This window comes from Balaenoptera borealis (genome assembly GCF_965194805.1).
Source record: "Balaenoptera borealis genome assembly, chromosome: 17".
In the NCBI taxonomy this organism is placed as follows: Eukaryota; Metazoa; Chordata; class Mammalia; order Artiodactyla; family Balaenopteridae; genus Balaenoptera; species Balaenoptera borealis.
In genome coordinates, this window is record NC_138876.1 from 121,416 (window position 1) to 148,392 (window position 26,977).

Genomic DNA, 26,977 nt, shown 5'->3' on the forward strand with positions numbered 1-26,977 from the left:
CCTCACCATGACCTTCAGGGTGGATGCCGTTACCTCTTTTACTCAGGGATGCTTGAGCCTCCCCTAACAGGCCAGGGTCCTCATTGTCTGACCCTCTGACCCCAACTGCTCATCTGACTCACTGCTAGCTGCCCAGAGTTGTTAACAATTAATATCTAACAAGCAGCCTGTGGTCTGGGATGATATCACCCCCAAAGGCAGGCTCACAAATTGGTTCCTGATCTCCTGAGCTGAGGAGACAACAGGACACAGCCACAGGAGTGAGCTGACCAGGTGCCCAGGAGCGGCCGCCCAAGACGGCCCAGTGCCAACATCCAGAACCAGTGGGTCCCTCTGCCCGTGCTCCCTCCCCATCCCAAGACGGGCTGGACGCTTGGCCCCTGTGAAAATGTGTCACCAACTCGTGTTACTAGCTCTATTAAGCCAAAACCAAACAGCCAGGAAAACCTGTCAGACCGTGTCCTCTGGTTCTGCACAATGAAAACGACAGCGTACCTTTCTTTTTCCAGGTACACTTCACCATTAAATATGTTTCTTCAGACTGCACTGCCCCTCCACCCCTCCCTGCCTCTCCAGCCTACCCCCCAACCCAGGGCTTTGGGACTCCCTTCAAGTAGGCCACAGTCCCTCGGGTGCCACTGGCTCAGGGGACATCCACGCCAGTGGAAGGGACTCCCCCAGAGCAGGGGTTCTTAGACAACCCAAGAAAAGATCATCTGGGCCACAAGCAGTGACAGGGCAAAGGGTCTGAGAAAGAGGAGGGTCCCACTTAAACCCAAACAAAGAAATGCTGTTTCCTGAGTAATCAGCCAGTTAGTGAAGCACTGGCCACGGTCGTGCCTGTTTAATCTGCAAGCAGAGGTTAAAAGCACGACGTCCACGCAGGAAGGTGGAGTGGAAATCAGACTGTGCTCTGCTCAACTTTGCATCCTGACAGGCAGGCAGGCGAATAGTTTTCCAATGATTCAGTGCTGGTGACATTACAAATTGGGTACAACCACTCTGGAAAGCGTTTGCATATTTACATCAGTGTCCTTTAAAACATTTATCCTGTTCCTAGGAATGTATGCTAAAGACACAATTTAAAAGAATAAGTTAAAGGTCTGAAGTAGTCACTGTGGAATAATATATGTCCAAATGATAAGTTTTATAAAACTAAAATATGTTAATTAGGTAAACATTTTGTTACTGTTACAAAGGCAGTTAACAGGGAGTGATGTCCTGGAAGATGGCAGAGTAGGAAGCTCCAGGACTCTGTCCCTCCACCTAAAGGACCATTGAGCTGGCAGGAACTCTAAAGTAACTATTCTGGAACTCAAGTCTAGTCAGACGCTTGCAGCATCCAGGAGAGAGCTTGACGAAGAGGGTAGGAAATTTCAGCAAATTCCAGTGAATCCACAGCTGGCCGGCACGTAGCACACCCATCACCTGGCCCGTGGCACACAGCCGTGTGGATGCTGGCCTGCATTTCTGACACAGCTTTGCTGGAGGAAGGATAGGCAATAAGGCCACCATCTTCCAAACATGAGAACTGTGTTCTGACGGCTGACTGCTGCTTTTGATCACTGCGGGGCTGGCACAGGTTTGGCTGTCATTGTTTTAAACACTGGTTTCAAATGGGTAAAAGTGGCTTCCAGGGGGAATTAAAAAGATACTTGTTTCTTCCCCTTTTGGGAACTAGATATTTAAGGAAATCTTTGTTAGGTCACTGGATGACCACATGGAAAATTAAACAGAAATTTCAGGGACTACACTTCGAAAAAGTAAGGAAAAGTCACAGGTGGCTCCAACCCTCAACAAGCAAGATGCAGCAACCCCGAGGGGTGGGGGACTTACAATCCGGAGTTGGCATCACATGATGCTCAGAACGTACCAAGCAGAAACTGTGGGACTGAAATGTACAACGACTGAAATGAAAAACTCACTGGAGGGGTTCAAGAGCAGATCTGAGCAGCAGAAGGAAGATCAATGAACTTGAAGATAAGACAACTGGTTTTTTGGTTTGTTTTTTGTTTTTCTTTTTTCTGTTGTGGTTGTGTCTTACCTTGTTGCAGTTGTTTCAACTATATTTTTATTTTCCCTAATTTTATCTAAGTTTATTTTTTATTCTTTGTTATTGTACTGCTTTTTTTCTTTTCTTTTCTTTTCTTTTTGCCGTGCCACGCAGCTTGCGGGATCTTGGTGCCCAGGTCGGGCCCAAGCTCCTGTGGTGGGAGCTCTGAGTCCAAACTGCTGGACTAATAGAGAACCTCAGACCCCAGGGAATATCAATCAGAGTGAGGCCTCCCGGAGGTCTTCATCTCGTCACCAAGATCTGGCTCTACCCAACTGCCTGCAAACTCCAGGGCTGGATGCCTCAGGCCAAACAACCAGTAAGACAGGAACACAGCCCCACCCATCAAAAAAAAAAAGAAAAAGAAAAAGAAACGACAAAAAAATATGTTACAGATGAAAGAGAAAGGTAAAAACCTACAAGACCAAATAAATGAAAACGAAATAGGCAACCTACCTGAAAAATAATTCAGAGTAATGATAGTAAAGATGATCCAAAATCTCGGGAAAAGAATGGAGAAAATACAAGAAACATTTAACAAGGATCTATAAGAACTAAAGAGCAAACAGTGATGAACACCACAATTACTGAAGTTATAAATACTCTAGAAGGGGCTTCCCTGGTGGCGCAGTGGTTGAGAATCCGGCTGCCAATGCATGGGACACGGGTTCGAGCCCTGGTCCGGGAAGATCCCACATGCTGCGGAGCAACTAAGCCCATGCACAACAACTACTGAGCCTGTGCTCTAGAGCCCGTGAGCCACAACTACTGAGCCCACGTGCCGCAACTACTGAACCCCACGCGCCTAGAGCCCATGCTCCATGAGAGAAGCCACTGCAGTGAGAAGCGCCGCGCACTGCAACGAAGAGTAGCCCCCGCTCACCGCAACTAGAGAAAGCCTGCGTGCAGCAACGAAGACCCAACACAGACAAAAATAAATTAATTAAATAAATATATTTTAAAAATATATTTAAATAAATACTCTAGAAGGAATCAATAGGAGAATAACTCAGGCAGAAGACTGGATAAGTGAGCTGAAAGATAAAATGGTGGAAATAACTGCCAGGGAGCAAAATAAAGAAAAAAAGAATGAAAACAATTGAGGACATCTCAGAGACCCCAGGGACAACATTAAACTCACCAACATTTTAACTATAGGGGTCCCAGAAGAAGAGGAGAAAAAGAAAGGGTCTGAGAAAATCTTGGAAGTGATCATAGTTGAAATCTTCCCTAACATGGGAAAGAAACTAGTCAGTCAAGTCCAGGAAGTGCAGAAAGTCCCATACAGGATAAACCCAAAGAGAAACACGCCGAGACGCATATTAATCAAACTATCAAAAATTAAATACAAAGAAAAAATATTAAAAGCAGCAAGGGAAAAGCAACAAATAACATACAAGGGAATCCCCACAAGGTTAACAGCTGATCTTTCAGAAGAAACGCTGCAAGCCAGAAGGGAATGGCAGGACCTATTTAAAATGATGAAAGGGAAAAACCTACAACCAACATTACTCCACCCAGCAAGGACCTCATTAAGATTCAACGGAGAAATCAAAAGCTTTACAGACAAGCAAAAGCTACGAGGGTTCAGCACCACCAAACTAGCTTTACAACAAATGCTAAAGGAACTTCTCTAAGCAGGAAACACAAGAGAAGAAAAAGACCCACAAAAACAAACCCAAATCAATTAAGAAAATGGTAATAGGAACACACATATCAATAATCACCTTGAATGTAAATTGATTAAATGCTCCAACCAAAAGACACAGACTGGCTGAATGGATACAAAAACAAGATCTGTATATATGCTGTCTACAAGAGACCCACTTCAGACCTAGGGAAACATACAGACTGAAAGTGAGGGGATGGAAAAAGATACTCTACACAAATGGAAATCACAAGAAAGCTGGAGTAGCAATACTCATATCAGATAAAATAGACTTTAAAATAAAGACTGTTACAAGAGATAAGGAAGGACACTACATAATGATCAAGGGATCAATCCAAGAGGAAAACATAACAATTATATTTATGCAATGCAACCAAAAATAAATAAACAAAAATTTTTTTAAATGTATGCCCCCAACATAGGAGCACCTCAATACATAAGGCAAATGCTAACAGCCATGAAAGGAAAAATTGACAGTAACACAATAATAGTGGGGGACTTTAATACCCCACTTACACCAATAGACAGATCATCCACACAGAAAATAAATAAGGAAAACACAAGCTTTAAATGACACAAACAACCAGACAGACTTAATTGATATTTTTAGGACATTCCACCTGAAAGTGGTAGAATACACTTCTTCTCAAGTGCACACAGAACGTTCTCCAGAAGAGATCACATCTTGGGTCACAAATCAAGCCCTGGAAAATTTCTGAAAATTGAAATTGTATCAAGCATCTTTTTCCACCACAACACTATGAGATTAGAAATCAATTACAGGAAAAAAACTGTAAAAAACACAAATACATGGAGGCTAAACAGTGTACTGTTAAATAACCAAGATATCACTGAGAAATCAAAGAAGAAATAAGAAAATACCTAGAAACAGATGACAACGAAAACACGATGATCCAAAACCTATGGGAGGACTTCCCTGGTGGGGCAGTGGTTAAGAATCCGCCTGCCAATGCAGGGGACATGGGTTCGAGCCCTGGTCCAGGAAGATCCCATATGCCGTGGCGCAACAAAGCCCGTGCACCACAACTACTGAGCCTGAAAGCCACAACTACTACTGAGCCTGTGCACCAAAACTACTGAAGCCTGGGTGCCTAGAGCCCATGCTCCGAAACAAAGACAAGCCACCGCAATGAGAAGCCTGCACACTGCAACAAAGAGTAGCCCCCACTCACTGCAACTAGAGAAAGCCCATGTGCAGCAATGAAGACCCAACACAGCCAAAAATTAATTAATTAATTAAAAAAAAAAAAAAAGAATCCGCCTGCCAATGCAGGGGACACGGGTTTGAGCCCTGGTTCAGGGAGATCCCACATGCCGCAGAACAACTAAGCCCGTGTGCTACTACTGAGCCTGTGCTCTAGAGCCTGTGAGCCACAACTACTGAAGCCCATGCGCCTAGAGCCCATACTCCACAACAAGAGAAGCCACCGCAATGACAAGCCCGCGCACCACAACTAGACAAAACCCACACACAGCAACGAAGACCCAAACACAGTCAAATAAATGAATAAATAATAAATAAATAAATTTTTAAAAAACCCTACAGGATGCAGCAAAAGCAGATCTAAGAGGGAAGTTCACAGCAATTCAAGCTCACCTCAGGAAATAAGAAAAATCTCAAATGAACAATCTAACCTTACACCTAAAGGAACTAGAAAAAGAACAAAGAAAACCCAAAGTTAGTAGAAGAAATAAAGATCAAAGCAGAAATAAATGAAATAGAGAGGAAGAAAATAGCAAAGATCAATAAAACTAAAAGTTGGTTCTTTGAGAAGATAAACAAAATTGATAAACCTTTAGCCAGACTCATCAAGAAAATACGGAAGCCACAAATCAATAAAATCTGAAATGAAAAAGGAGAGAGTACAACTGACACTGCAGAAATACAAAAGATCACAAGAGACCACTACAAGCAACTATATGCCAATAAAATGCATAACCTGGAAGAAACGGACAAATTCTTGGAAAGGTACAATTTTCCAAGACTGAACCAGGAAGAATTAGAAAATATAAACAGACCAATCACAGGTAATGAAATTGAAACTGTAATTAAAAATCTTCCAACAAACAGAAGTCCAGGACCAGATGGCTTCACAGGCGAATTCTATCGAACATTTAGAGAAGAGTTAACACCTATCCTTCTCAAACTCTTCCAAAAAATTGCAGAGGGAAGAACACTCCCGAGCTCGTTCTACAAGGCCACCATCACCCTGATACCAAAACCAGACAAAGATATCACAAAAAAAGAAAATTTTAGACCAATATGACTGATGAACACAGACGCAAAAATCAACAAAATACTAGCAAACAGAATCCAACAACACATTAAAAAGATCATACACCATGATCAAGGGGGTTTATCCCAGGAATGCAAGGATTCTTCAATATACGCAAATCAATCAATGTGATACACCATATTAACAAATTGAAGGATAAAAACCATATGATCATCTCAATAGATGCAGAAAAAGCTTTTGACAAAATTCAACATCCATTTATGACAAAAACTCTCCAGAAAATGGGCATACAGGGAACCTACCTCAACATAATAAAAGCCACATATGACAAATCCACAGCAAACATCATTCTCAATGGTGAAAAACTGAAAGCATTTCCTCTAAGATCAGGAAAAAGACAAGGATGTCCACTCTCACCACTATTATTCAACACAGTATTGGAAGTCCGAGCCACAGCAATCAGAGAAGAAAAAGAAATAAAAGGAATACAAGTTGGAAAGGAAGAAGTAAAACTGTCACTGTTTGCCGATGACATGATACTATACATAGAAAATCCTAAAGATGCCACCAGAAAACTACTAGAACTAATCAATGAATTTGCTAAGGTTGCAGGATACAAAATTAATGCACAGAAATCTCTTGCATTCCTATACACTAACAACGACAGATTAGAACGAGAAATTAAGAAAACAATCCCATTTACCATTGCAACAAAAAGAATAAAATACCTAGGAATAAACCCACCTAAGGAGGCAAAAGACCTGTACTCAGAAAACTATAAAACACTGATGAAAGAAATCAGAGCTAACATAAACAGATGGAGATATACCATGCTCCTGAATTGCAAGAATCAATATTGTGAAAATGACTATACAACCCAAAGCAATCTACAGGTTCAATGCAATCCCTATCAAATTACCAATGGCATTTTTCACAGAACTAGAATAAGAAATTTTACAATTTGTATGGAAACACAAAAGACCCCAAACAGCCAAAGCAATCTTAAGAAAGAAAAACGGAGCTGGAGGAATCAGGCTCCCTGACTTCAGACTATACTGCAAAGCTACAGTAACCAAGACAGTACAGTACTGGCACAAAAAGAGAAACATAGATTAATGGAACAGGATAGAAAGCCCAGAGTTAAACTCACGCACATATGGTCACCTTATCTTTGACAAAGGAGGCAAGAATATACAATGGAGAAAAGACAGCCTCTTCAATAACTGTGCTGGGAAAACTGTACAGCTACATGTAAAAGAATGAAATTAGAACACACCCTAACACCACACACAAAAATAAACTCAAAATGGATTAAAGACCTAAATGTAAGGCCAGACAATATAAAACTCTTAGAGGAAAACATAGGCAGAACACTCTATGACATAAATCACAGCACGATCCTTTTTGACCCACCTCCTAGAGTAAGGGAAATAAAAACATAAACAAACAGATGGGACCTAATGAAACCTAAAAGCTTTTGCACAGCAAAGGAAACCATAAACAAGACGAAAAGACAACCCTCAGAATGCAAGAAAGTATTTGCAAACGAAGCAACTGACAAAAGATTAATCTCCAAAATATACAAGCAGCTCATGCAGCTCAATATCACAAAAACAAAAAACCCAATCCAAAAATGGGTGGAAGACCTAAATAGACATTTCTCCAAAGAAGACATACCGATGGCTAACAAATATATGAAAAGATGCTCAACATCACTAATCGTTAGAGAAATGCAAATCAAAACCACAATGAGGTATGTATGACCTGACACCAGTCACAATGGCCATCATCAAAAAATCTACAAACAGTAAATGTTGGAGAGGGTGTGGAGAAAAGGGAACCCTACTGCACTGTTGGTGAGAATGTCAATTGATACAGCCACTATGGAGAACAGTATGGAGGTTCCTTAAAAGACTAAAAGTAGAACTACCATATGACCCAGCAATCCCACTACTGGGCATATTCCCTGAGAAAACTATAATTCAAAAAGACACATGCACCCCAATGTTCATTGCAGCACTATTTACAATAGCCAGGTCATGGAAGTAACCTAAATGCCCATCAACAGACGAATGGATAAAGAAGATGTGGTACATATATACAATGGAATATTACTCAGCCATAAAAAGGAACGAAATTGGGTCATTTGTGGAGACATGGATGGATCTAGAGACTGTCATACAGAGTGAAGTAAGTCAGAAAGAGAAAAACAAATATCATATATTAATGCATATATGTGGAACCTAGAAAAACGGTACAGATGAACCGGTTTGCAGGGCAGAAATTGAGACACAGATGTAGAGAACAAACGTGTGGACACCAAGGGGGGAAAGTGGCAGGTGGTGGGGGTGGTGGTGGGATGAACTAAGAGACTGGGATTGACATGTATACACTGATGTGTATGAAATGGATGACTAATAAGAACCTGCTGTATAAAAAAATAAATAAAAGGAAAAAAAAGTAAAGCAACATGACTGCGGGGGAAAAAAAAAAAAAAAAGACTATGTACTTTATGCTCCAAAGGTTGTTTAAACCTCTCTTATAAAATCTATCATATTTTGCCATCAACATTATTGAGCTTGGGCTTATAAAAAAAAAAGATACAAGTACCACAATGTTCACTGCAGCACTATTTACAATAGCCAGGACATGGAAGCAACCTAAATGTCCATCAACAGTTGAATGGGGCTTCCCTGGTGGTGCAGTGGTTAAGAATCCACCTGCCAATGCAGGGGACACGGGTTTGAGCCCTGGTCCAGGAAGATCCCACATGCCGCGGAGCAACTAAGCCCGTGTGCCACAACTACTGAGCCTGCGCTCTAGACTGGTGAGCCACAACTACTGACCCCATGTGCCACAACTACTGAGCCTGCACTCTAGAGCCCATGCTCCGCAACACGAGAAGCCACCGCAATGAGAAGCCCGCGCACCACAATGAAGACCCAATGCAGCCAAAAATAAATAAATAAAATAAAAATTAAAAAAAAAAAACACAACAGATGAATGGATAAAGAAGATATGGCACATATATACAATGGAATATTACTCGGCCATAAAAAGGAACGAAATTGAGTTATTTGTAGTGAGGTGGATGGACCTAGAATCTGTCATATAGAGTGAAGTAAGTCAGAAAGAGGAAAACGAATACCATTATGCTAACGCATATATATAGAATTTTAAAAACCAATACTGATGAACCTAGTGGCAGTGCAGGAATAAAGACACAGACGTAGAGAACGGACTTGAGGGCACGGTGGGGAAGAGGAAGCTGGGACGAAGTGAGAGAGTAGCACTGACATATATACACAACCAAATGTAAAATGAACGGCTAGTGGGAAGCTGCTGCATAGCACAAGGAGATCAACTTGTGATGACCTAGAGGGGTGGGATAGGGAGGGTGGGAGGGAGGCTCAAGAGGGAGGGGATATGGGGATATATGTATGCATATAGTTGATTCACTTTGTTATACCGCAGAAACTAACAGAACATTGTAAAGCATTTATACTCCAATAAAGATGTGAAGAAAAAAAAAAAAAGACAATTGGAATTACCCAGTATAAGGAGCAGAAAGAAAAAATGAAGAAAAATGAACAGATCCAAGAAACCTATGAAACACTATCAAATGTACCAACATACACATTACAGGACTCCCAGAAAGAAGAGAAAGGCCAGAAAAGATATCTGAAGAAATAATGGACAGGAACTTCTGAAATCTGAGATGTGAATATGCACACCCAATGCCAAACAGGATAAACAGAGGTCCACACTGAAACAAATTAGAGTCAAGTTGTCAAAACCCAAAGACGGAGACAATTCTGAAAGCAGCAACCAAAGAATGGCTCCTCAAGTACAGTGAAGTGAGAGGGTATTAGATAGTAACTCAATGCCACAAGAAAAAATAAAGAACACTAGTAAAAGGAACTACATAGGTAAATATAAAAAGCTAGTATTACAATATTTTTGTTACGGCTTGTAATGTCTCCTTTTCCTACATGATTTAATAGGCAAATGCATGACAATAATCGTAAGTGAGTCATACAAAGATGTGACCTGTGACAATAACAACATAAAGGGGGGACAGAGATGTAAAGGTAGAGTGTGTTTACACTACTAAACTAAGTCAGTATTATTCCAACTAAGTTGTTCTCAGCTTAGGTTAACGTAATCCCCAAAGTAATGACTAAGAAAATAACTAAAAAATATACAGAAAAGTAAAGAAGGGAATTAAAATGGTACACTACAAAAAAAAAAAAAATCAACTAAGGACTTCCCTGGTGGCACAGTGGTTAAGAATCCACCTGCCAATGCAGGGGACACGGGTTCGAGCCCTGGTCCGGAAAGATCCCACGTGCCGCGGAGCAAGTAAGCCCGTGCGCCACAACTACTGAGCTTGCGCTCCAGAGCCCACACATCACAACTACTGAGCCCGCATGCCACAACTACTAAAGCCCATGTGCCTAGAGCCCGTGCTCTGCCACAAGAGAAGCCACCTGCAACAAGAGGAGCCACCGCAACGAGAAGCCCATGCACCACAACAAAGACCCAAAAAACTTGAGACATACAGGACAAATAGATAAATGGTAGAAATAAACCATTCAACAGGAACCATGTAAAATGTAAATAGATTAAACTATCTTATTAAAGGGCAGAGATAGGCAGCGTAGATTTTAAAAGCCAGGATCCAGGGACTTCCCTGGTGGCACAGTGGTTAAGAATCTGCCTGCCAACGCAGGGGACACAGGTTCGAGCTCTGGTCTGGGAAGATCCCACATGTCGCGGAGCAACTAAGCTTGTGCGCCACAGCTGCTGAGCCTGCGCTCTGGAGCCCATGAGCCACAACTACTGAAGCCCACGTGCCTAGAGCCTGTGCTCCGCAACAAGAGAAGCCACCGCAATGAGAAACCCATGCACCGCAACGAAGTGTAGTACCCGCTTGCTGCAATTAGAAAAAGGCTGCGCGCAGCAACGAAGACCCGATGCAGCCAAACATAAATAAATTAAATAAATTAATTAAAAAAAAAAAAAAGGAGAATCTACCTGCCAATGCAGGGGACACGGGTTCGAGCCCCAGTCCTGGAAGATCCCACATGCCGCGGAGCAACTAAGCCTATGCACCACAACTACTGAGCCTGCGCACCGCAAATACTGAGCCCACATGCTGCAACTACTGAAGCCTGCACACCTAGAGCCCGTGTGCCACAACAAGAGAAGCTACTGCAATGAGAAGTCTGCACACTTCAACGAAAAGTAGCCTCCGCTCGCCGCAACTAGAGAAAGCCTGTGTGCAGCCACGAAGACCCAACGCAGCCAAAAATAAATAAAATTAAAAAAATAAAAAGCCAAGATTCAACTACATGTTGTCTACAAGAGACTCTCTTTAGATATAAGGACATCAAGGAAAAGCCCAACAGAGAGGGCTTCAGTCTACAGAACATTTAAAAAAGAATAAATACCAACCCTTCTCAAACTCTTCCCAAAAACTGAAGAGGAAGTAATACTTCTTAACTTATTCTATGAGTCTAGCATTACCATGATATCAATGAGAGACAAAGACAAAAAACTATGGACCAATATCCTTATGAGTATTCATGCAAAGATCTTCAACAAAATACTAGCAAACCAAATTCAACATATTAAAAGGATTATGCACGGGGACTTCCCTGGTGGTCCAGTGGCTAAGACTCCACACTCCCGATGCAGGGGGCCTGGGTTCCGTCCCTGGTCAGGGAACTAGATCCCACAGGCCATAATTAAGGGTTCGCACACCACAACTAAAGATCGCACATGCAGCAACGAAGATCCTGCATGCCACAACTAAGACCTGGTGCAGCCAAATTAATTAATTTTAAAAAATCCCCATTTAAAAAGGATTATGCATGATGACCAAGCAGGATTTATTCACAGAATGCAAGGAGGGTCAACATATGAAAATCAACCATTGTAATACATCACATTAATAAAATGAGGAAAAAAACCCCACTTGATCATGTCAACTGAGGCAGAACACTACCCAACGTGATCTACAGATTCACTACAATCCCTATCAAAACCCCAATGACGTTTTTTTGCAGAAATAGAAACACCCATCCTAAAATTCATATGGAATCTCAAGGGACAGCCAAAACCACCTTAAAAAAGAACTAGGGACTTCCCTAGTGGTCCAGGGACTTAAGACTCCACGTTCCCAACACACGGGACCCTGCTTCAATCCCTGGTCAGGGAACGCAATCCCACATGCCACAGCTAAGCATTCTCATGCCCAACTAAAGATCCCGCATGCCACAACTAACACCCAACACAGCCTAATTAATTAATTAATTAATTTAAAAGTTAGAGAACATACACTTCCTGATTTCAAAACTTACTACAAAGCTACACTAATCAAAACAGTGTGATGCTGGCATAAGGACATATAACCAATGGAAGAGAATAGAGCCTAGAAATAAACCCTTGCATGTACAGTCGCTTTTTGACAAGGGTGCCAAGACCATTTGTTATGAACTGAATGTTTGTGCCCCCTCAAAATTCATAAGCTGAAGCTCTAACCCCCAATGTGACTGTATTTGGATGTAAGGCCTGTGAAGTGGTGATAAAGGTTAAATGAGGTCATAGGGTGGGGCCCTAATGCCATAGGGCTGGTGCCCTGATAAGAAGAGGGAAGTGACACCTGAGATCTTTCTCCACCAAGTGAGGACACAGTGAGGCGGCTGTACTGCAAGCCTGGAAAGGAATCCTCACCAGGAGCTGAATCAGCCAACACCTTGATCTTGGACTTGGTTTTTTTTAATTTATTTTATTTATTTATTTATTTTTGGCTGCATTGGGTCTTCGTTGCTGCACGCGGGTTTTCTTTTAGCTGTGGCGAGCAGGGGCTACTCTTCATTGAGGTGCGCAGGCTTCTCACTGCAGTGGCTTCTCTTGTTGTGGTGCATAGGCTCTAGGCACACAGGCTTCAGTAGTTGTGGCACACGGGCTCCACAGCGTAGGCTGACTAGCTGTGGCGCACGGGCTTAGTTGCTCCGTGGCATGTGGGATCTTCCTGGACCAGGGCTTGAACCCGTGTCCCCTGCATTGGCAGGCAGATTCTTAACCACTGCACCACCAGTGAAGCCCAATCTTGGACTTCTTAGTCTCCAGAAATGTGAGAAATAAATTTCTGGTTTTTAAGCCACCTGGTCTGTGGTATTTTGTTGTGGCAGCTTGAGCTAACACACCATTCAGTGGGGTAAAAGAAAAGACTTTTCCAAAAATGTTATAGGGAAAACTGGATAACCACACACAGAAAAGTTTAAAGTTGGACCCTTATCTTATACCATATATAAAAATTAGCTCAGGGACTTCCCTGGTGGCACAGTGGTTAGGAGCCCGCCTGACAATTCAGGGGACACAGGTTCGAGCCCTGGTCTGGGAAGATCCCACATGTTGCGGAGCAGCTAAGCCCACGTGCCACAGCTGCTGAGCCTGCACTCTGGAGCTCGCGAGCCACAACTATTGAGCCTGCGTGCCACAACTACTGAAGCCCGAGAGCCTGGAGCCCGTGCTCCGCAACAAGAGAAGGCACCACAATGAGGAGCACTCACACCGCAACGAAGAGTGGCCCCCACTCTCCGCGACTAGAGAAAGCCCACGCGCAGCAACAAAGACCCAACACGGCCAAAAATAAATAAATAAAATTAATTAATTTAAAAAATAAAAAAATACCTTTAAAAAAAAAAAAAATTAGCTCAAAACAGATCAAAGACCAAAACATAATACCTAAAAATATAAAATCCCTTAGAAGAAAACGTAGGGGCAAATCTTCATAATCTTGGATTTAGCAATGATTTCCTGGATGTGACACCCTGAGCACAGGCAACAAGAGAAAAAATAGATAAACTGAACATCATAAAAATTAAAACCTTCTGGCATCAAAGGACACTATCAAGAGACTAGAAAGACAACTCATAGAATGAGAAAATATTTGCCAGTTATTATATCTGATAAAGGATTACTATGCAAAATACATAACTCCTACACCTCAACAACAAAAACAAACAGCCCAATTCAAAAATGGGCAAGGGATTTGAATAGACATTTCTCCGAAGAAGGAATAGAAATAAATGGTCCATAAGCACATAAAAAGATGCTCAATATCATTAGTCATCATGGAAATGCAAAACAAAACCACAGTGAGTTACCACTTCACACCCATTAGGATGACTATGAACAAAATAATGGAAAAATAACAAGTATTGACAAGGATGTAGAGAAACTGGAACCTTCGTGAATTGCTAGTGGGGATATAACATAGTACTGCCATTGTGGAAAAGTGTGGCCATTCTTCAGAAACTTAAACATAGAATTACCATATAATCCAGCAGTTTTACTCCTAGGATTATACCCCAAAGTACTGAAAGTAGGGAAAGTACAAGTACAGATCAGTATACCAATGTTCATAGCAGCATTATGCACAATAATCAACACGCAGAAACACCCAAGTAATCTATCAACAAATGATGGGTAAACAAAACGTGCTATCTACAAACAGTGCAATTATTATTCAGCTGTAAAGAAAGAATGTCGTCCTGACACCTGTTACAACACAATGAACCTTGAGGACATTATGCTAAGTGAAATAAGCCAGGACATAAAGGGCAAATGTTGTATGACCTCACTTATATGACGTACTTAGAATAGAAAAATTCTCTGAAACAGAAAAATGGAAAGGGGGAGGGTGGACAATTACTGTTTAATGGGTGCAGAGTTTCCGTTTCGGATAAAACAGTTTGGAAACAGATTTGCTGATGGTTATACAATATTGTGAATGTATCTAATGCCACTGAATTGTACACTTAAAAATGGTTTAAATGGTACATGTAATGTATATATTTTACCACAATAAAAAAGGCAATTCTATTAAGTGATACAGAAAATGCTAATTTTTAAAAATTTACAATGTATAAAACCATGTAAACACATAGAATTCTCTCCAGTGTGAGTTTTCCAGGATTGAGGAAACGAGCTGCACAGAAAGCACCACAGTACTTCTCTTGAGGATGCTGTTCGGTGTGTCTGGACAAAACCTACACCGGGCGCAGTGGTGGTGAGTTCTCTTTGTCTAAGGGGAGGCTACAGGAGTTTCTCCTGTTTGCTTATGTTTCTCACTCGATTTCTCTAAAATGAACATGCACTGCTTCTGTTTTAAGATTTTTTTTTAATTAGACAGAAATGCTCTTTCACCTGTGACAACACTATGTGGACAGCAAGTAAAGGGCTGGGTGGGTCACATGCAGGAAGTGCACAGCAGACCTCAGGGGCCTCCCCCAGTCACGGGGAAAAGTCTTCCCGGAGATGAATCCTCTGATGCTGGGACATGTTGGAGCTGTGCCTGAAGGCCTTGCCACACTCGCTGCATGTGTACGGCTTCTCCCCGGTGTGGATCCTCCGGTGCTGCAGGAGGTACGTGCCCTGGCTGAAGGCTTTCTTGCAATCAGTGCATTTGTACGGCTTCTCTCCGTGGTGTGACCTCTGATGGTGGATGAGTCTGGAACTGTTGTGGAAGGCCTTCCCACACTCACCGCACTTGTAGGGTTTCTCTCCCGTGTGGATCCTCTGATGCTGGATGAGGTGGGTGCTCTGGCTGAAGACTTTGCCACAGTCATTACATTCATAGGGCTTTTCTCCAGTGTGGCTTCTCTGATGTTCAACAAGCTTGGTTTTTTGGATGAAGGCTTTCTCACATTCATTACATTTATAGGGTTTTTCTCCAGTGTGAATTCTTTGATGTTGAATAAGATTAGAACTCTGGGTAAAGCCTTTGCCACATTCTTTGCACTCGTATGGCTTCTCTCCAGTGTGAGTCCGACGATGTCGGATGAGGATTGAGCCGTCACTGAAGGCCTTCCCACAGTCGTTGCACTTGTAGGGCTTCTCTCCAGTGTGGATCCTCTGGTGATAAATGAGGGACGAGTAGGCACTGAAGTGCTTCCCACACTCACCACACTTGTAGGGTTTCTCCCCAGTGTGGATCCTCTGATGCTTCATGAGGTTGGGCCTCTGATTGAACGTCTTCCCGCACTCATCGCAGCGGTAGGGGATCTCCCCGGAGTGCATCCTGCGGTGATTGATGAGTTCGCAGCTCTGGTGGAAGGCTTTCCCACACTCGTCGCACTTGTAGGGCTTCTCTTCGCTGTGCAGCCGCTGGTGCTTGGCAAGGTTAGCACTGTACCTGAAGGCTTTCCCACAGCAACCACAATAATGCAATTTTTTCCCAATAGGAATTTCGTGATCTTCTTTAACAACTAAATTTGCAGTGAAAACTTCCCCTAAATCACGAACTATATTTGTTTTTTTGGACCTGTGTACACGCTTATGGTTATTAAGGTATGATCTCTGTTCAAAACTTTGCTCACATATATCGCATTTGTGAGGTCTCTGATCAGCGAGAGGGCTTGACCCCAACCTGAGGTTTCCCCCACACTCCAGGCCACTCTCCTTGTTGGCCAGTGTGACTGGCCTGGGGCCTCTCTGCTCCACAGGCCCGTCCATGTTCCCCTCTGGCTCCCTGACATGCTTACAGGCTTCTCCCGGCTCAGGTCCCTGGAGAACACTCCCCCTGAGTTGGTCCAGTTCTTCCCCATAGAGCATCTCGCCTGAAGTCAACTCCTGGTTCTCACTCCTGGTCCCATGAGCTGAAACAACAAATGGAACACCTCAGGGTCACCTGTTCTGACTCTGGAAGGAAGGTATAAAGATGCTGCTGACCACCTGTGGAGTACCATCTCCACCATCTCCAAAGTCACAACAACACCATCTCCAAAGTCTTGCAGACATGAGAGCCTGGAGCCCAGAGGCTTAAAAGCCTCACCCAGGGCTGCAATCTTGCGGCAGCACAAGCATACGCCCAACTCTTAACACCCACACCATTCCTGCCTGCCTTCTGCCCACAAAGCCTGCTTGGTTGGGACTGCAGGATACCTGTCCTCATCACAAAAGGACAGAAGATGGAAGCTTCATAGCATCATGGAAACCAGAGCAAGGAGGGGTCCCAAAAGTCATGAAGGATATCTGACAAAGAAATTAAAGCTGAGCGAGTGTAAGGCTGCCTAACAACAGCTAATCCACCCCAAAATCCATGGTGGGAAAACCAGCTGCCTCCCCAGAAGGGCAGAGAGCAGAGCTCATGCCAACTGAGGAGGAGAGGATAGAGCACACAGAGGCTGGGTCCCTCAGCCCTCCCTAGCAGGCCACGCCCATTCCCAGGGCTCTTCCCAGGGGCCTGAGAGGCCACCCCGGGAGCCACCAGCACCTTAAACTCAAGATGCAACAAGGGATGCCCTCAAGTCTGAGGCCCATGTCTCCACCCTTTCTTCCCTGACAAGGCACACAGTAACTCCACTTGCAGGAATACACTCAACAAAAATGCATTCTCTGTGAGCCAAGACACACACACACACACACACACACACACACACACACACGGCCCCAAAATGGGGACAACCAAATGCCCTGCAGAAGTACAATGGAAAAAACTTGTGGTGTGTTCAAGACAGAACAGCGAACAGACAGAACAAACTCCATACAACATGGCAGGTTCACCACATGCAGGTGCCCCGCAGGAGTCAGAGAGAAGGGCTGGTAGGGAGCAGTGAGAAATGACTGAGGAGGCCCTGTGGGCTCCCAGGGAACTAGATATGTTCTCTATTTTGATCTGGATGATGGATTTTCATAAAAATCGACTGAGCTGTAAATAGGGTCTGTCCCATTTCTGTAAGTATTTATACTTGAATAAACAAATTTACAAACGTGAAATTCAAGTTCTTTGAGCCGAAAGTTCCTTCCTAGGACATCAGCAAGACACCTGCAAAAAGTCACTCATCAGCGTTCTCTGTGGCAATGAACCCAGAGGACACCATTCCCCACAGCACTTCCACTGAGAGCAGTGACCGCAGCTCGTGTGCACAGAAATGGAAATGCATTCAGTGAAAAATCCAGCGACCCCACAATGCACACAGATCACTGCATTCCTATTAGGAAGCGATGTCTGTGTGTGGGTGCAGACCAGACTTCACTGGAAAAGGGACAGCAGGTACACACCGGAACACATTTGTATCTGGGTGCTAGGATCTGGGATGACGTGTACTCCCTCCCTTTCCTATAATGGCCTGAAATCATCTAGTAGGTTAACTCAGAAGAGGGCAAACGAAGCGATGTTCTCCATCGCTATGGCCCCGCCTGACGGTCTGACACCCCTCGGAGAGCATGAGCTCTGGACAGCAGGGCTCCATGGAGTCCTGGGGGCCTGGCCCTCCTTCACAGCACACCCGAGTGCCTTCCTCTTTTCTCCTCCACCAACATTGCCCCTTCTTACCCTCCTACAAGATTCAGCTCAAGAATCACCCTGTAAATAAGCAATATACTGTGCTGCACAGGGAAACATAGCCATTACTTTGTAGCAACTTTAAATGAAGTATATAACCTGTAAAAATACTTAATCGCTACATCGTACACCTGAAACTAACAATATTGTAAATCAACTATACTTCAGTTAAAAGAAAGAGTCACCCCACTGTGGCACCCAGGCTGGCAAAGGTGACCCGGGTTTCAGCAGAGGCCACTCCCAGGGCTACTGCGCTGGCCATAATGCATCTTCCTCCAAACTCATGAGTCGGCTGACACTACATATTGTAAACCCCCACGTGGACCCCCACTTGTTCAGCAAGTGAGTCGGGGAGTCAGCCCCGCTACGCACCTGAGCCATCGATGGTCGGTCCCTCTCTCCCCTGCACGTCCAGGACCCACGGCTCATCCCCTCGCTCCAACTGTGTAATCACCTCCGGCTTGGGGCCTGTAGGTCCAGCTCCTGGGAAGGAGACGAGGCCTGGGGTTGATGCCAAGGACACAGTGTGGGCTCACCCTGGGACTGGCGGGGGAGAGGACACACAGGTACAGGGGGTGATGTGAAATCTGGATACTCCCTGGAGGGGTGGACGTGGTCATGAAGATGAAGATCTGAGCACAGGGGACTCTCTCCACCAGGAGGTGCACCTACGTTGGGCCTGGGGCAGGGAGGCAGTCTTATCCGGTGCTGGCGAACCCATCTCCACCCAGGGCCCTCCTCTGTGCAGAACAGGCCTGCCTGGGACCAGGGTCAGTGACACCCGTCTCTGGGCCCAGGGGATGAGGCCCCCAGCCCAGCCCCTGCTGAGCCCTGAGTCCCCAGGACTGTTCCCTGAGTTGCATCCCAGAAAGGGGCCTCACCCAGCGAGACCAGGTTCCTGTAGGTTTCCAGCATCACATCCCTGTAGAGGCCCTTCTGAACAGGGCCCAAACGGCCCCACTCCTCCCTGGAGAGGAGCACGGCCACGTCCTCGAAGGTCACTTCAGCCTGCAACAACAAGAGCTGCTGCAGGCCCAAGCGTGGCTCAGGCTGGGCCCGGGCTAGAGAAGCAGCACAGGGGTGATCACAGGCCTGATCCCTCAGCGTGGCCCTAGGGGGTGACCTGACCCTTTGGCTGCTGAGCCAGCTCACTCAGGAAGGTTGGGGGATTCCCAGGGTCACCCTTCCTCTGCTCAGCGCCCCACAGCAGAGACGCCTGACAGTGTTTGCTGAGGCCAAGCAGACAAGGAAGCCCTGGGAGAAGACCTCACGCCTCCCAGGGAAGACAGATGCTCACCTGGGGCAGGGCAGACAGATGCAAAGCTGCCATTGCCTAGTACCCTGGGCTTCCCGGGAATGGAGGCAGGAGCCAGTCACTCAGGTGCTGAGGGAAGAGAGAAGAACATGTGGAGGTCCAGCCTGGCCCCTCCTGCAGCCGGCCTCAGTGCTCGGCCTCCCGGGCAGACTCTGCTTCCTGCAGACACGTACAACATTTCAGGTCATCTGCCCCCACCTCCTCCTGGGCACCAAGTAGTCTCATTCAGGAGGAGGATGGAAACAGTCATTCACTTTATATGAAAGAATAAAGATAACACATTAAGAGCTGAGAAAGAAAAAGGAGTGAAAAAAAAAAATCAATAGAAGGCATAAAGCAAAGTCAAAGATGAGGAGGCAAAAAACACAAAACTAGTAGAAACAAGACCAATGGATGTGTAACAGATAGAAGTAAAAGGATTAAACTCACCTACTGGAAGCACAAGACTCTCCAATTAGATACACAAAATGGACCTATATAACCTAAAATAACACAGAAAGGCTAAATATAAAACAGACCAAAGAAACACTAATTAAAATAAAGCTATAATAGCTATATTTACCTTTTCTGTATCTTTAAAGCTCTTTATTGGAGTATGACGTTTATACAGCAGAGTCGACAAATCGAACACACAGCTCGAGGGGCCCGGCCCACAGAACCAGGCCCTGACAGCCCTGCCACTGCTGCAGGCTCTGCCTCCTTGCTGGCCTCCCAGGAGAACCTCTGCCTGGCTCCTGGCAGCACAGATCAGCGCCCTGTGGACTCTGTCAGAGGGGCTATGCCTTTTGCACTCTGTGCTGCCTTCTTCCCCTTAGCACGGTGTTTGCGAGCTGAACATGCTTTGCTGCATGTGCCTTAGCGATGTTTATACCAATCAAAACAAGACTGAAAGCAAAAATCATTATTAGGAACAAAAGCAGACACCGGGTATTAATAAAAGGAAAAATCCACCAAAAGCTGTAATTACAAACATGTGTATCTACAAACAAATCCTCGAAGTGTAGAAAACCAAAGCTAAGTGCAGTGCCAAAGAGAAACATGCAAACCCTCCCCTGGAATGAGAGATTTTATTAACACACTTCCCTCAGAAATGAGTGGATCAAATAGAGGATACTTACTTAAAACACAGAGAATACACTTTTTCAAAATGTACACTGAATATTATAAGAAATAACACATACCAGACAAACAAGAAAGTTTCAAAATATTCCATGGACTTCCCTGGTGGTCCAGTGGTAAAGAATCTGCCTTCCAATGCAGGGGATGTGGGTTTGATCACTGCTCAGAGAACTAAGATCCCACATGCCACGGGGCAACTAAGCCTGCGTGCCACAACTTCTGAGTCCACACGCCCCGGAGCCTGCGCACCACAACTAGAAGACAAAACCCACACACCACAACTAGAGAGAAGCCCACATGCCGCAACAAAGAGCCCGCACACCGCAACAAAAGATTCCGCGTGCCACAGCTAAGACCAAACGCAGCCAAGAATAAAATAAAATAAAATAAATAATAAAAAATAAACCTTAAAAAATGTGTGTATATATATATATATATATATATATATATATATATATATATAAAAAACACAAAAAATTCCAAAGGCTGATATCATTTGGCAAACTTTCATATTGTTGTTCCACTAGAAGTATCTGATTTAAAAAAGGACCCCCCTTCAAGAAAAACACAGAAATGGAAATTAAGGTGGAAATGGAAACAAAGATTACCTAAGGGAAACCTTAATGCACTTATTTTAACAAAGAGATTGAAATAATAATCTAAGCATTCAACAAGAAACCAGGCACAGAATAAGAAAGCAATTCAAGGAAAGAAAATGAAAAAAAATAAACACAATTTAAAGAAACAGAAAATAATCTCAACCTTGGTTCTTTGAAAATGCTAATAAAATACACAAACGTCTGGCAAGTCCAAAGTGGGGAAGGGGAAAAGATGGAAAAGAAAATACTATTAAGAACAAAAAAGGGAACACAACTCTACATACCACGCATAAGAGTAGTGGTTCTCAGAGTGCAGGCCAAGACCCTGGCACTCCTAGCACTCAAGTCTGTTTCATAACAACGCTAAGGGAACACAACAGAAGCATTAGCATTAGTCAGCGACAAGAGGCAGATGCTTGCTCCCTCACCCAGCTGCTATGTAACAGTGTACCAAAGACGCTAGCCAATGCATTAAGTCACAGAAAAAGAAATACAAGCTACAGTTCAGTTGTTAGGACTCCGTGCTTCCACTGCAAGGGACACTGGTTTGATCCCAGGTTGGGGAACTAAGATTCCACATGCCACCACGCAACCAAAATAAAAAAGAAGAAGAAGAAGAAAAAAGACAATCTACATAGAAAATCCGAGAGTATCAACCCAGTGTTGGGATGATAAGAGTTCAACAGGATTGCCATATACAAGGTCAATAGACTAATTAATATCACTCCCATATACTAACAATCAGCAACCAAGAAAACAGCATTCTTAACAGCTACAAAAACTATACCGCACCTACGAAATCTAACAAAAAAAAAGTAACTTTATGGACAAGATGATAAAACTTCATTGAAGGACACACACATAAAAAACCAAAACCTATGGAGAAACAGACAACGTTCATAAACAGAAGGGCTCAATATCACAGAAATGTCAGTTCTCCCCAAATGAATCTATTAATTCTGTACAAGCAAAACTGCAACGGGACATATCATGATATCTGACCAAAATGACTCTAAACATCACAAGAGTAATGATCTAATAAGATTAACCAAGGCAATGCCAAAGAAGAACTAAGGCAGAGCCATGCCCTACCAGATATCAAGTCTTTTTTTTTTTTTTTATAAATTTATTTATTTATTTATTTTATTTTTTGGCTGCATTGGGTCTTCGTTGCTGTGCGCGGGCTTTCTCTAGTTGCATTGAGCGGGGGCTACTCTTTGTTGCGGTGCGCGGGCTTCTCATTGAGGTGGCTTCTCTTGCTGTGGAGCACAGGCTCTAGGCGTGCGGGCTTCAGTAGTTGTGGCACGTGGGCTCAGTAGTTGTGGCTCGCAGGCTCTAGAGCGCAGGCTCAGTAGTTGCGGCACACGGGCTTAGTTGCTCCATGGCATGTGGGATCTTCCCGGGCCAGGGCTCGAACCCGTGTCCCCTGCACTGGCAGGCGGATTCTTAACCACTGAGCCACCAGGGAAGTCCTCAAGTCTTATTATAAGGCTGTGGTAATAAAAGTGAAATACAGCTGTCCCTAGGTGTCCACGCAGAATTGATTCCAGGACCCCAATAGGATACCAAAATCTGAAAATACTCAACTCCCTTATATAAAATGGCATAGTCTTTGCATATAACCCACACACATACACATCCTCCCGTATACTTGAAATCATCTCTAGATTACTTATAATACTTAACACAATGTAGATGCTATATAAATTCTTGTAAATACAATGGATATACTATGTAAAGAGTTGCCAGGTGGGTCTTCCCTGGTGGCGCAGTGGTTAGGAATCCACCTGCTGATGTAGGGGACACGGGTTCGAGCCCCGGTCTGGGAAGATCCCACACGCCACGGAGCAACTAAGCCTATGTGCCACAACTACTGAGCCTGTGAGCCACAACTACTGAGCCCGAGTGCCACACTACTGAAGCCCGTGCGCCTGTAGAGCCCGTGTTCCGCAACAAGAGAAGCCACCGCTTGCCGCAACTAGAGAAAGCCCGTGTGCAGCAATGAAGACCCAACGCAGCCAAAAATAAATTAATTTTAAAAAAAGAACATCCGTTACCTTTTCAAAAAAAAAAAGCAAAAAATAAGCATTGGTGAGGATTTGGAGAAAAGGGAACCCTTGCACACTGTTGGTGGAAATGTAAACTGGTGCATCAACTATGAAAAACAGTATGAAGGTTCCTCAAAAAATTATAAGTAGAACCACCATATGATCCAACAATCCTACTTCTCAGTATGGAAATGAAATCTGGAGCTCAAAAGAAATGAAACCTGGAGCTCAAAGTGAGATCTGCACTCCCGTGTTCACTGCAGCATTATTCACAACAGCTAAGTCATGGAAACAACCTAAACGTCTGTCCATGGATGAAAGTATAAAGTAAATATGGCAAAAAATAAATAAATAAAAACAAGGAAAAAAAAGAAATGTGGCATATATATACAATGGAATATTATTCAGTCATTAAAAAAAGAAGGATGGGCTTCCCTGGTGGTGCAGTGGTTGAGAGTCTGCCTGCCAATGCAGGGGACACGGGTTTGAGCCCTGGTCTGGGAAGATCCCACATGCCGCGGAGCGACTAGGCCCGTGAGCCACAAGTACTGAGCCTGCGCGTTTGGAGCCTGTGCTCCGCAACAAGAGAGGCCGCGACGGTGAGAGGCCCGCGCACCGCGATGAAGAGTGGCCCCCGCTCGCCGCAACTAGAGAAAGCCCACGCACGGAGACGAAGACCCAACACAGCCAAAAGAATAAATAAATAAATAAAGTGTAAAAATTAAAAAAAAAAAAAAAAAAAAGAAGGAATTCCTGTCATTGGCAACAACATGGATGAACCTGGAGAGCATTATACTAGGTGAAATAAGCCAGACACAGAAAGACAAACGCCGCATGATCTCACTTATACGTGGTATCTAAAACAGTCCAAATCATAGACTCAAAGGGTAGAATGGTGGTCGCCAGGGTTTGGGGGTTAATGAAAATGGACATGTTGGTCAGAGTACAAACTTTCAGTTATGCAAGATGAATAAGTTCTGGAGAGTTAATGAACAGCCAGGTAACTATAGTTAACAATACTGTATTATATACTTTGAAATTTGCTAAGAGGATTTTTTTTTTTTTTTTTAATTTAGACTGCTACGGGTCTTAGTTGCGGCATGCAAACTCTTAGTTGCGGCATGTGGGATCTGGTTCCCTGACCAGGGGTCAAACCCAGGCCCCCTGCATTGGGAGCGCGGAGTCTTAGCCACTGGACCGCCAGGGTTTTTAACAGTTTTCTTAAATTACAAAAAAAAAGGGCGGGGGGAGGGGCTTGAAAAAATTGTAGCAAAAAGAGAACTGGCAATCCCAGTCCCTGACGTTTGCTAATCCATTCTCTGTACTTAAATTTTATAGAAAAAGATTTTTTAATGCTACATTTTAAAAGCACAAAACAATGGGGCAAATAAAAAGGTTTCAGACCTTGAATAAAAGTCTCTAGAAAGAGAAACAAAAATTTAGCTGCTAGGAGAAAGGCTTCCGAGGGCCAGAAGCAGAAGGGTGGGGCGGGGTGCGGGACCCTCAGGGCCGCGGGGGAAATGCGGAGGCGGGCTGACGCTGGAGGTGACGGGAGTGTGCGCGGGCATGAACCCCCCCCAGCTGGAGGCCCGCGAGGAGGGAACCGGGGGCGGAACGAGTTGGGGGCGGAACGAGTTGGGGGCGGAGAGAGAGAGAGAGGGGAGCACAACAGCGCGAGGCCGGCGCGCGCGGCGCCTGGTTACCGGCAGCATCTCGCGCCGCGGAAGCAGCCCTTTGGGGCGACCCGGGAGGGGAATCTGGTTGAGAGACCCCAGGGCGGGCTTGGGACCGGTGACGGAGACTCCGCGGCGGGAGAGGGGCCTGGCGAGGAACGACCCCGACCGAGGGAGACCAATAGGGTTCGGGGCCTTGCAGTGGGACCCGGGGCGGGAGCTCTCGGTGTCGAGGGGAGGGTCCGCGCTCCGCGCCCGGGAGGCCCCGCCGCCCCCGCCGCCCCTGCCGCCCCCGCCGCCCCACACTCACCTCGGCGCCGCCCAACGGCGGCCGCCCGACCAGGCCCCGCCTGCCGCTCTGGCCCAGCCGACCGAAACCCGACCGGAAGTGACGTAGCCCTCCTCCCGGATCCCGGCTGAAGACGCCTTAGGGTCGCTCTGGGAAACGGACGCCGCGTCTCGGTGGTCGGCCGCCTCGAGGAAAGTAGAAGCTGCGTCGTAGATCGGGAACGCTGCCACCAGGTGGCAGTCTGCAACCACGACCCCCAGGCTTCGCAGTGAAGGCAAAGCAGAGGCTTTGGTGACCAGCAGATTTCCAGTAATTCTCCTTTTCAGTGAAACTCTCAAGGCACTGCAACCAAGAAAAGTTCAGGCAGGCCCTTTCCTTTGCAGCTAAAGGCAGAAAACCACGCCCTTTCTCAGGGCCAAGTGAAGAGGATACTTACTGGTCAAAGCAGCCCTTGTTTTAGTTTAACCCACTGCCCCCAGCCCCAACTCCTGTAAATGGGGCCCAGTGTCCACTCAGGGTCTGAGTGCCTGAATGCTCCTGGAGCAAACTCTCCCTGTTGGCCAGTCCCCTGGACAAAGCCCCAGGCCACTTTACCCAGAAGGGAGCAATATTGCAAGCAGGTTAGGGTTCAGGCGAACATGTCCAGTGCCCTTTCCTTCAGAAGGAACCATTGCCCTCCTCTCATGACCGAGGTCCTAGCCCTACTGGGTCACTGTCTAGGTGTGGGTGGCATAGGACACGTGGGGCCCCAGGAAGGCAAAACTAGAACTGAGGTTCGCAGTAGAAACAGGTATGGACCATGAGAACAAGGAGCCACCTGGCAACCAGTGAGGCCCTACCACCCAGGAGGAACCCTGCCAGTCTCCCAGAACAGTCCAGGCGACCAGTTCTCATGCATGAGACTCCAGCCAGTGCCCTTCTGCCCAGTCTGTAAAGGCGTGTCCCACCTCAGCCTGCCATCCACCCCTGCTGTCCCCGTCAGCCTACCACTCACTCCAGTGGTCAGTTAGGCACAGTGGCTTGCAGCTCCTGCTTTCACATCAGCTCACAAAGGGTACCACTAGGGGCAGGGGGCTCTGGCTGGCCTCTGGGAAGCCAGTGTCCTGGTCCTGAGGCACTGATGGGCCTCCACTCCCATTTTGGTGCCCAGTCTGCCCTGTTGACCAGTCCATCATTTAGTCTGGGACAAGGTGCTAGTGGGCTATTGCCAAAAAGGAAGCCCATCTGTTGAGAAACTAGTCTGGTCCTTCCATTGCAAGCAGCACCCCTGCTCTCCAGCCTGTGGCTCCAGGGTCACCACTCACCCAACAGCACCCAAACCCTCATCCAGATTCTCCAAGTGCTCAAGACAAGTTAGTGAATGGAGGTCTGGGGGCTACACTCCTTGTGAGTGGGCTTCTCTGCTCCATGTCCAGGTGGTGGGGGATTCCAGGAATCAAGATGTGAAGCAACCCAGCAGCTCCACCTTCTCTGTCCAAAGCTTCCACTGTTCACTAGTGCAACTACTTCATCTTCCTCCTTCCTCCCTATATGTGGAGCACCAGGGCACTCATCCCAGCAAAGACCCTTCCCTCTGAAACCATGGAAAAGCGCAGC

At 45.3% G+C, this 26,977-nt stretch overlaps 1 protein-coding gene across 10 annotated transcripts in view; it reads right to left on the reverse strand.

Annotated features, from left to right (window-relative positions):
• ZNF34 (zinc finger protein 34) overlaps positions 1–25,528 on the reverse strand; it is a 45,202-nt gene extending 19,674 nt beyond the window's left edge. For 4 of the 10 annotated variants that reach the window (XM_082363894.1, XM_082363892.1, XM_082363891.1 and 1 more), the window contains exons 1-7: positions 25,403–25,528; positions 20,835–21,026; positions 20,216–20,538; positions 19,636–19,722; positions 19,220–19,346; positions 18,711–18,821; positions 15,200–16,650 (exon numbers count right to left, since the gene is read on the reverse strand). In XM_082363894.1, the coding sequence (XP_082220020.1) occupies positions 15,287–16,650; positions 18,711–18,821; positions 19,220–19,346; positions 19,636–19,668 (1,635 nt within the window). In that variant the 5' untranslated portion in view covers positions 19,669–19,722; positions 20,216–20,538; positions 20,835–21,026; positions 25,403–25,528 and the 3' untranslated portion in view covers positions 15,200–15,286. Of the gene's footprint in view, positions 1–12,757; positions 13,318–13,711; positions 16,651–18,710; positions 18,822–19,219; positions 19,347–19,635; positions 19,737–20,082; positions 20,136–20,215; positions 20,539–20,834; positions 21,027–25,402 lie in introns of those variants that run through there. The other 6 variants (XM_082363893.1, XM_082363888.1, XM_082363895.1 and 3 more) reach the window with 6 other exon arrangements.
• Between the last annotated feature and the right edge of the window lie 1,449 nt (positions 25,529–26,977).